This window comes from Dendrobates tinctorius, unplaced genomic scaffold, assembly GCF_039654945.1.
Source record: "Dendrobates tinctorius isolate UK_male_01 unplaced genomic scaffold, ASM3965494v1 ptg000003l, whole genome shotgun sequence".
Classification (NCBI taxonomy): Eukaryota; Metazoa; Chordata; class Amphibia; order Anura; family Dendrobatidae; genus Dendrobates; species Dendrobates tinctorius.
Window position 1 is genome coordinate 37,596,166 of NW_027361671.1, and position 11,445 is coordinate 37,607,610.

The window sequence follows — 11,445 nt, forward strand, 5'->3', positions numbered from 1 at the left end:
ACTGTGTATTTAATAATTTACAATAACTACTTTTGAACTAAATGCACATATATGCCCAGGCACGGTATTTTTTATCATTTTAATGCGAAATTGTACATTTTCCACATAGACTGACTGAACCTGCTCAGTAACCGGGATTTATAGACCAAACTGACAGCTAACCAATACATTACAGTCTGAGTAGTCACATTGATAGGCTCTCCACACCTATGTTGTCTGAAAAAAATCAATTTCAGTCAAATATGCCCTGTGTGAGCTATCACAAAGTTATAATTTTAGCCAATTCAGGACAGATATCCCTATCATGGGAAAGGGATGCATCAACTCAGTAATAATGCAGTGCAGTGTACAGTCACATAACGATTTCCACTCTAGAATTACTTCTCAACACTCCAAAACTATGTATGAAAAAAGGGATAACTCTTCATTGAAATACCACGTCCTCCAGCTTCTTAAATCCTAAATCAGTTTTAGTAACAAACAGCTCATCTTTAGGGACAAAATTATGTCTAGCGCATTAAGAGTTATTGCTCTATTGATTTGCATAGTACTTAGCTGCCACATTTACTCACACAAACTGATAAATTTGCAATGGGTGACAGACAGAAAAAAAAGGCAGAAATTGATTTATAAGTTTGTGTAGAATAAAGTCATTGAAAATGCCTCTATTAAAAATCTGCAATTTTTCACAAGGCCTCGCTTGCCTTAATAAATGTGAGAAAGGGTTTGATTTCATTCAGAATTAATGTAGTTTGAAATTGAAATGAGTCGCACTTCCTGCCTTTAGGAGATCTGCTGACATTTCCTGCGTGATCGTTGCTGCCTGGGAAACAAAAAAATATGAAGAAAGTAGAAAATAAGATAAATTCTCTATAATTTGCACAATGAGAGCTTAGGACCAATTTTATGGGGTCAAAAACAATTACATTGTGAAAATGTCAGTTCAATATAGGCAATGAGTAATGCTATATATATGGAATATCAATAATTATTAGATTTGCTTGTTACAGTATATTAGAGACTGGGTGATTTACCTGGGAATTATGGAGGACTTAGTTTCGTTATATCAGTATTTCATTAAAAGGTATTTTCTACCACTGGAAGTGCAGTAGAAAACTAAAAACACAAAATGCCAGAAAAAAGAAGGTAAACAGAAATAAAGTATTTTTAAGGGACTTTCATCCAATTTAGAAAGTAAAAACCTTTACAACTATTGTAGTAGATGGTAATTCAAGATTTTACCCTCTGGACATTTATATTTACCCTTTTTTGGCTCTGCATTTTCCTTCAATTATGTAGTTTTCAATTTTCATGCGCTGTGTGATTTGTACTTGAGTTTCTTTGAAAATAAAATGGTAAAGGCTATTTCCATGCAAACAATAAATGCCTTTTATTAGCTAAAAATTTACAAAGGGCCCAAATAAATCACCATACAGTGCTCCAAAAAATAATGGCATGTTTGTACACAGAACATTTGATTGTCAAATTTGACAGCGAATTCCAGATTAATGCATAACGCTGTTTTGTGCTATTACTCTGCTTTTGAACAGAACATTCATACCATAAATGTTGAGAGCTCTTTGATACCTTAAAAGATAATGGCTCTCTGCACCAGAACATACAGTCATATGTAAAAGTTTGGACACCCCTATTAATGTTAACCTTTTTTCTTTATAACAATTTTGGTTTTTGCAACAGCTATTTCAGTTTCATATATCTAATAACTGATGGACTCAGTTATATTTCTTGATTCAAATGAGGTTTATTGTACTAACAGAAAATGTGCAATCTGCATTTAAACAAAATTTGACCGGTGTAAAAGTATGGGCACCCTTATCATTTTCTTGATTTGAACACTCCTAACTACTTTTTACTGACTTCCTGAAGCACTAAATTGGTTTTGTAACCTCATTGAGCTTTGAACTTCATAGCCAGGTGTATCAAATCATGAGAAAAGGTATTTAAAGTGGCCACTTGAAAGTAGTTCTCCTATTTGATTCTCCTATGAAGAGTGGCATCATGGGCTCCTCAAAACAACTCTCAAATGATCTGAAAACCAAGATTATTCAACATAGCTTTTCAGGGGAAGGATACAAAAAGTTGTCTCAGAGATTTAACCTGTCAGTTTCCACTGTGAGGAACATAGTAAGGAAATGGAAGAACACAGGTACAGTTCTTGTTAAGCCCAGAAGTGGCAGGCCAAGAAAAATATCAGAAAGGCAGAGAAGAAGAATGGTGAGAACAATCAAGGACAATCCACAGACCACCTCCAAAGACCTGCAGCATCATCCTGCTGCAGATGGTGTCACTGTGCATCGGTCAACAATACAGCGCATGCATAACGCCTTTTTGTATGACCAAACAACTCAATCTTTGTTTCATCAGTCCACAGGACCTTCTTCCAAAATGTAACTGGCTTGTTCTAATGTGCTTTTGCATACCTCAGGTGACTCTGTTTGTGGCGTGCTTGCAGAAACGGCTTCTTTCGCATCACTCTCCCATACAGCTTCTCCTTGTGCAAAGTGCGCTGTATTGTTGACCGATGCACAGTGACACCATCTGCAGCAAGATGATGCTGCAGGTCTTTGGAGGTGGTCTGTGGATTGTCCTTGACTGTTCTCAGCATTCTTCTTCTCTGCCTTTCTGATATTTTTCTTGGCCTGCCACTTCTGGGCTTAACAAGAACTGTACCTGTGTTCTTCCATTTCCTTACTATGTTCCTCACAGTGGAAACTGACAGGTTAAATCTCTGAGACAACTTTTTGTATCCTTCCCCTGAAAAGCTATGTTGAATAATCTTTGTTTTTAGATCATTTGAGAGTTGTTTTGAGGAGCCCATGATGCCACTCTTCATAGGAGAATCAAATAGGAGAACTACTTGCAAGTGGCCACCTTAAATACCTTTCCTCATGATTTGATACACCTGGTTATGAAGTTCAAAGCTCAATAAGGTTACAAAACCAATTTAGTGCTTCAGGAAGTCAGTAAAAAGTAGTTAGGAGTGTTCAAATCAAGAAAATGATAAGGGTGCCCATACTTTTACACCGGTCAAATTTTGTTTAAATGCAGATTGCACATTTTCTGTTAGTACAATAAACCTCATTTGAATCCAGAAATATAATGGAGTCCATCAGTTATTAGATATATGAAACTGAAATACCTGTTGCAAAAACCTAAATTGCTATTAAGAAAAAAGGTTAACATTAATAGGGGTGCCCAAACTTTTACATATGACTGTATATGTCATAGGTCAAAAGTAGTGTTGAGCATTCCGATACCGCAAGTATCGGGTATCGGCTGATACTTGCTGTATCGGAATTCCGATACCGACTTCCGATATTTTTTCAATATCGGAAGTCGGCATCGGAATCGGAAGTTCAAAGTTGATTGACAGCCGAAATGACATCATCATGATGCGCGGTGTGTGCGCATCATGATGCGCCGTCATTTCGGGCCTTCCGGGGGTCTCTGCTGGCCTGCCGGGGGGCTGTGCCGGCCTGCCGGGGGGCTGTGTGGACTGCCCGGGGTCTGTACCGGCCTGCCGGGGGGCTGTGCCGGCCTGTCGGTGGTCTGTGCACCCTGTGGGGGTCTGTACCGGCCTGCCGGGGGGCTGTGCCGGCCTGCCGGGGGGCTGTGCTGATGTCCGGGGGTCTGTGCAAGCATTGTCCGATGGGACCACAAGTCCCATCTGGCGATGCCTGTGACAGGGAATTCTGTATGTCCTTTTAATATCAATGTATTTCTGGGGTCTTACATGCATACTCTGTATATGAAAATGCTGTCTCATGATAATGATTACCTATAACCTTATTCTTCATAAGAAATTGTACGTGATGGATAAACTGTTTACTGCACCCAGTTGGACATTGAAACTACACGTCCACATATTAGGTAGATACTGGGGCCATGAATACTTAGTAAGACAGGTTAATGAGGCTAATGGAGCTATAACTGTCATGAGGCTAGATTAATGAGAATGATATTGGGGTCTTGTGTAATTTACCCAAGACCTATTAAAGCTTTCAGCACGTCTACACAAATACTAATAATTAACAGCCGAGTACAATCTGATTGGTTAACGAATATGAATATGATTGGTTGGAACCATTTATGCTTACTGTTGAATGATCAATTGTCCAATGAAATGTGATGATGTAATGTTACCGCCTACTCAAATGAGCATATAAGCTACCTAATTAAATCAGGAAAGGGGGAACATCCTGCAGATACATATCCTGTCTCTGTGTGTGTTTGTTCTCCGCTACTCGAGTAGGCCTCAGACCATAATCTGGCAACCTTCCAGCATATCGATCTCCCATTGAGAGATAAAGATCAAATCACAAACTCATCAGTTGGCGTCTCCTTGGGCGGGCTGGTTACAACAGAAGACCCCAGTATCCTGAAATCCGGCACCCGCAGACTGACGGCCTAGAGGACACACAGATCAAAATCACCGGTGAAGGTAAGAGCCATTGATTCTTACAAATTCTGTGTCTCCCCTCTGCTAAATGCTCTGAACCGGCTTTTGGGGTACAGTATAGTCTGTCTTCTTACATACCAGCGCTAAGAACCGTAGAATATCCTTGTGATACATAATACGTATGCTGGAGGGAGAAACCTAAAAGCTGCTACGTATGATTGCGCATGAATGATTGAACCAACCTTGAGGGTACTAGGAATTCTTTACTGTGTTTTTGCCCCTTGGGAGCGTCTCTCCATGGTAACTGGCTTGCCAGGATTCATGTGAGGACACGTCTCTGGCGGCATACGCATAAAGAAGGCTGCGTACGTCCTCTTGGAGAGTGCTAGAGGTACTATTACGGTGTTAAAACGCCGTTACAGACAGGATAGGTCTATCCACCTTCTATTCTGTCTGATACGCCCAAACTGCCCTCTAATGGTGCTAAAGAACTTTGAGGTAATAGGGATTACATTAGCCTGCATACTAATGATAGCTTTAGTCTTCTGGTTGATAAATAAGATCTCTGAGTATACAAGGCTCAGCAGGTTTAGTTGAGGGAAAAGATTTTTACTGGGCTAATAAGAAAATTTGGGTCATATTAGTCTGCCTATAGTTAATTGGATTTGCTCTCTGGTTGATATATAGAATTGCTGAATACGCTAGGACTAATTGTAGAGAAGTGCCATCTCATACTGAGTACGTAGAGATTTAGTGTTAGATGACCAGGAGGGTCATGGCCAGACCACTAAATAGTTAACCTTCTTATCAAGGTTCCCATGGGTTTGATGCCTATCAACTGATCAGTTTCAGTTTAGGACACGCAAGTTCAAACATTGAGCGGGAACCTCATATAACAACGGTACGCAGTCTATGTCGGCATAGATATTGCTAAGCACAGTGATAAAGAAGAAGTAGACTTGTTGAGATGTGGGCACACAGTAATAGCGTATATTAAGAGAATAAGTGAATAGCAACCAGAGAAAGAGGCAGATAGAGAGATATGGTCTAGGTGCGGCCTGTACATTGAGTTAGCGAAGTGCAGTCAGTACGGGTCCGCAAGCCATAGGCATTTTACATTTTAGGACAAGCCAGGAGAATTTTTCGCCCCAATACAGTCAAGTATCAACCAGAAAACATAGATAGGATTTTTAGCAGGAGCACCAGGAGGTAATAAGCTTAAGCAGTTAACAGTTTACTGAATCTGTGTGTTGGAATGTGAATGACCTTTGAGACTCTCTGCTGATAAGTGGAAGTGCATGATCTCATGTGTGAAATTCTGTTGTATTGCTTGCCGTGTGTGTGTGTGTGTGCCAGATATTCCATGAGAAAATGTCGTGCCCTAATTGCACATTTGGATTAATGTTGCTTATATCTCCTGAAGGTTGGAGAATTGTCAGGGTTATACCAGGAGGGTATATCCAACAGCTCACTGGTTTTGGATTTCTGTCAGACAGATTTCCAGAGTATAAAGTGTTTAGGCTCAATGTGCATGGTATTCCTGCAATTCCCTGGGTCGACGGAATTTCATTAAGTGACATAGAAAATTATAATCTTGTCAGATGTCCATTAAATAATGGGCAACCAGAGACGTACCTGGTTGAAGCGCAGCTTGCTGCTTTGCTCACTGGATTCACATTATAGCATAATAAGTATTTGTAGAAAGGTATACAGCTAGTTTTTCATAATGTCAAGTTTTTTTTTTTTTTTTTTTAGAATGCATGTTGATAAGAAGAAATAGGAGAGGCAGATGGTTCAAGGTACAACGTTGCCTTTGACTTGAAGCAGTGTTAGATATCCATGGAAGGCAATTGTCAGGTAGTAAAGATAAGGAATGCTTTTAGTATGTGTTAGAAAGGAAAAAAAAAAAAAGAAGAGGAAATCCCGTTATATGTGTAATGGAAATCCACCACTCTGCCACCTATTCGGTATTAATATGGTGATTTCCAAAGGGGGGGAGAAGAGAGGAGAGTCAGCTATTTTTAAATATTTTTAATCCATAAAGGTATCTCTCATTAATCTGGATTTTGAGTTTTTCTTTCCGGAAGGTCCAAGAACCTGGTTGTATGGCGATCACACAGCATGAGATAGTAGAAAGCAGAACCACTCCTCCCTCATAACTCTACAGGGGAGGTGGAGTTGACGGCACTCATTGAGGCGTTTAGGGGGCTTTAAGGTAAGCAAGACACCACATATACAAGTCATTGTTTTCAGGTGAACCTACAACTGCAGCCCCATATGGGGAGAAAAGGTCTTTTCTTACATCAACAGGCCCTGGAAGAGGTTGCCATAGTGGAAGTGAGGGTACATATGAGAAGGAACCCGTGGAGCACGAAGCAAACAAAGTGGCTGGGAATCAGCCAGAAGACCAAGGTACTGGGAGACCCCTGAGGCGCCTCCACTGGTCATGGTGAGCATTAAAGATAACCAGTTAGACTTAAGTATCTTACAGGCTCTGACTCGGTCACCAACCGGGGAAGAGACTGAAGTCTGGTCGGAAGCTGGAGCTCAGAACCGTGGATGGTGGGACAGTGGGTATGTTTGCCAAAATCCTTGCACCATGTGATGGCCCATGACTCAACGCACGTGAGTGAAGACAAAAACTATGTGCTCTGAAGAAAGATGCTGGGTCCACCTGTTTAGCTTTACATTAACATAGATTAGATGCGCACAACACAGATAGACTAGAAAGATGCCATAGACATACACGTGCGCCTGGGCCCTCCTATCCGTTTCAATGACTGCAGATTGACTTCATACAGGCTGCCCAAGGTAAGATGTATGAAGTATGTGCTCGTGTGTGTTGATCTCTTTTCAGGGGACTGGAGGCCTTCCTGATGTCAGAAGCTACCACAACTGAGGTACTCTTTTGTCCACATAGATGTTGTGACTATTTGACAACCCCTGCAGCAGGTCCGGAGTCCAAAAGGGACTCCCATTTGTGTATAAATAAGTTTTTGATTCTATTTTAGTTAATCCAGACATTGGTTGCTGACCAAAAGACACGAAGACCACTGGAGCCACTGGTTGATGGTCCCCGCTAAGCCACATCCGTAGAGTTAAACGGAAGACCGGTCTACACAAGCTACTATGAGGTCCTGGAGTGGAAGAATATGGGTCCTGTCCCTGATGATGTTGGCAGCTCTACTGCAAGAAGGACAAATGGACGAGACACTTCAGAACAGCACATCAGTAACCTTGTGGTTTGACACCAAGGCAGCAACAGCTACATTTAGGGTGGACTTGTGTCGGATAGTGAAGTGTCAATGGAATCTTAAATTTGGGAAGAAGAGTAGCAACCCCAATTATAAATATCTAACAGGAGTTGAAGGGGCGGTGGTATATATCTGTGTAACTAGACCTGGAAATGAGAACTGTAATTCTTGGTCAGATGCAGCTTGGAACACAGGAACGTCATGGGGGTATAAGCCAGAGGAAGCCATGACTCGTGTTAGTTCATCAGGAAAGCCTCTCCTCAAGAGGATGAATATTGCTGTACCCATTCCAAAATGGGGTTGTGATCCAGAGGTTTTGGACTGGAGATTCTCTTGCAATCCTCTCCTTATAACACTGGATGAACCCTCTCTTGGAGATGAAGGTCTCTATGTATTGGGACTGTATACCCCAGGTAGACAGGTTCAGCAGGGAACATTTTGGTTAAAAGCTGTTCCTGCACAGGACAAGGAACAAGAGGAGGACAAACCCCAAAGGTCAGGAGAAATGTTGGATGTTGATGGAATTGGAGAATTAGGCTATGAGGAGAAGTTAGCCGTAGAAACAGGCTACACAGAGAGGAATGAATGGTTGCTATGGATGAAGTATACTACAGAGCAAAATAACAAAACTGATTGTATTGCATGTGCAACCGCTAGGCCCCATTTAGGGACTATTCCCCTCAGATATTCAGAACAGGATCAAGTAGACTTACAGTGTATTCTAGCTTTGTATAATGCCACATATGACCCTAGTGATAATGTTCTGTGTCAATCTCTATCAGTCCGGTATCCAATAGCAAAAATTGATCAGGTACCACCTAGAGTTTATGCATATCCAGGTGACTACACTTGCTTCCTGAGAACAGGACCAGGAAGATGGGTAGGAAATCTAACTTCAGAGTTTTGTCACAACACCATCCCAATAAATACAGATACAGGAGGTTTTAAAGCCAGTTGGTTTCAAAACCAAACTATAGCAAGGAGTGACATATGGTGGTTATGTGGAGATATGAAATTGAGGCCTAGGTTGCCACCAGGTTGGGTTGTCAGCTGTGCTCTAGTTCAAGTGCTCATGCCATTTAAAATAATTTCATCAGAAGAGATTAAAGGAGGTGGAATGAATGTTGAAACCCTACACAGAAATAGAAGGTCAGTACCTGCTGGGTCCTTTGATCCTAGAGTTTATATAGACAATATAGGGGTACCCAGAGGGGTACCGGATGAGTACAAGGCCAGGAACCAGATAGCAGCAGGTTTTGAATCAATTTTCTTTTGGTGGGTGACAATTAATAAAAATGTGGATTGGATAAATTATATTTACTATAATCAGCAAAGGTTTATAAATTACACAAGGGATGCAGTAAAAGGGATAGCTGAACAATTAGGCCCAACTTCTTTAATGACACATCAGAATAGGATGGCTTTGGATATGTTGCTAGCGGAAAAAGGGGGCGTGTGCAAGATGTTTGGAACGTTTTGCTGTACCTTCATCCCCAATAATACAAGTCCAGATGGGAGTATCACCAAGGCGTTGGAGGGTCTTACATCCCTGTCCGAAGAATTGGCAGAAAATTCGGGTATCAACAATCCCTTCATGGACTGGTTGGAATCCTGGTTCGGTAGATGGAGTCATCTTGTGTCCAGCCTCCTCATCTCTCTGGCAGTAGTAGCAGCAGTACTTGTGACCTGTGGATGCTGCTGCATACCATGTATCAGAGGACTACTTCAAAGACTGATTGATGCGTCTATTACTAAAACTATGTATATTACGATGAAACCTTACAATAATGATTATGAGCAAATGGTTTGAGGTTGAGAATTAGATATGATCTCCCTTTCCCTATGGGGAATTCGGCAGAAGAAGGGTTAGGAAGTCCGACACTGGCATTAGGCCTTTGAATGTACCTATATGTGAATGGTAGAGTCATATCTGTTCTCAAAAGGGGGGACTGACAGGGAATTCTGTATGTCCTTTTAATATCAATGTATTTCTGGGGTCTTACATGCATACTCTGTATATGAAAATGCTGTCTCATGATAATGATTACCTATAACCTTATTCTTCATAAGAAATTGTACGTGATGGATAAACTGTTTACTGCACCCAGTTGGACATTGAAACTACACGTCCACATATTAGGTAGATACTGGGGCCATGAATACTTAGTAAGACAGGTTAATGAGGCTAATGGAGCTATAACTGTCATGAGGCTAGATTAATGAGAATGATATTGGGGTCTTGTGTAATTTACCCAAGACCTATTAAAGCTTTCAGCACGTCTACACAAATACTAATAATTAACAGCCGAGTACAATCTGATTGGTTAACGAATATGAATATGATTGGTTGGAACCATTTATGCTTACTGTTGAATGATCAATTGTCCAATGAAATGTGATGATGTAATGTTACCGCCTACTCAAATGAGCATATAAGCTACCTAATTAAATCAGGAAAGGGGGAACATCCTGCAGATACATATCCTGTCTCTGTGTGTGTTTGTTCTCCGCTACTCGAGTAGGCCTCAGACCATAATCTGGCAACCTTCCAGCATATCGATCTCCCATTGAGAGATAAAGATCAAATCACAAACTCATCACCTGCTACCATGACAGTGATTGACACATTAGCCAATGATGGGACAGTAGTAGTCCCATCATCCGGCTAATGTGTTAAATGTTAAAAAAAAAATATATATATATACTACATACATACTACATACATACTACATGCATGCTACATACATACTACATGCTACATACATACTACATATATACTACATGCATGCTACATACATACTACATGCTACATATATACTACATGCATGCTACATACATACTGCATGCTACATACATACTACATGCATGCTACATACATACTACATGCTACATACATACCACATATATACTACATACATACTACATGCATGCTACATGCTACATACATACCACATACATACTACATACATACTATATACATACTACATGCATGCTACATACATACTACATGCTACATACATAACACATATATACTACATGCATGCTACATACATGCTACATACATACCACATACATACTACATACATACTACATGCATGCTACATACATACTACATGCTACATACATACTACATATATACTACATGCATGCTACATACATACTGCATGCTACATACATACTACATACATACTACATACATACTACATGCATGCTACATACATACTACATACATACTACATGCTACATACATACCACATATATACTACATACATACTACATGCATGCTACATACATACTACATGCTACATACATACCACATATATACTACATACATACTACATGCATGCTACATACAATACATACATAGACATACAGTACATATAACATAGAGTAACATACTTACCAATACTTGTCACATTGTTCCCCGAAGCCATTGTCTTTTACGGAATAAATATTAACATAACAAACCACAAAAATACTCACCCATGATCCAAAGCAGTCCACGAGTGTGTCCCACGATGATCTTGGGTAGAGAACTGCAGCATCAGCTGATGCTGCCGTTCTCTACGGGCTGCAGGAATCCAATGACGGAAGGTAGGTATCCTTCCGCACTGTATTCCTCCGCCACTTAAAAAAAAAAAGTCCCTAGTCTCACTTTATGCCATTGCTGCGTGGGAAATTCCCATGCAGCAATGGCATAAAGTGAGACTAGGGACTTTTTTTTTTTAAGTGGCGGAGGAATACAGTGCGGAAGGATACCTACCTTCCGTC

The 11,445-nt window shown here is 40.6% G+C and overlaps 1 protein-coding gene across 2 annotated transcripts; it reads left to right on the top strand.

Moving 5' to 3' along the window:
- The first annotated feature begins 3,711 nt into the window (after positions 1-3,711).
- LOC141050608 (uncharacterized) lies at positions 3,712-10,274 on the top strand. 2 transcript variants are annotated; one of them, XM_073547231.1, is made up of 2 exons: positions 3,712-4,462; positions 7,432-10,274. In XM_073547231.1, the coding sequence occupies exon 2, from the start codon at positions 7,550-7,552 to the stop codon at positions 9,482-9,484; it is 1,935 nt and encodes a 644-aa protein (XP_073403332.1). In that variant the 5' UTR covers positions 3,712-4,462; positions 7,432-7,549; the 3' UTR covers positions 9,485-10,274. The 2 variants fall into 2 exon arrangements, with proteins under 2 accessions (XP_073403332.1, XP_073403388.1); XM_073547287.1 differs by having other exon boundaries at positions 7,441-10,274.
- Positions 10,275-11,445: the final 1,171 nt, after the last annotated feature.

What these genes read in the sequence shown, in the direction of transcription:
- LOC141050608 (XM_073547231.1), top strand. Translation starts at nt 7,550, where the DNA reads ATGAGGTCCTGGAGTGGAAGAATATGGGTCCTGTCCCTGATGATGTTG.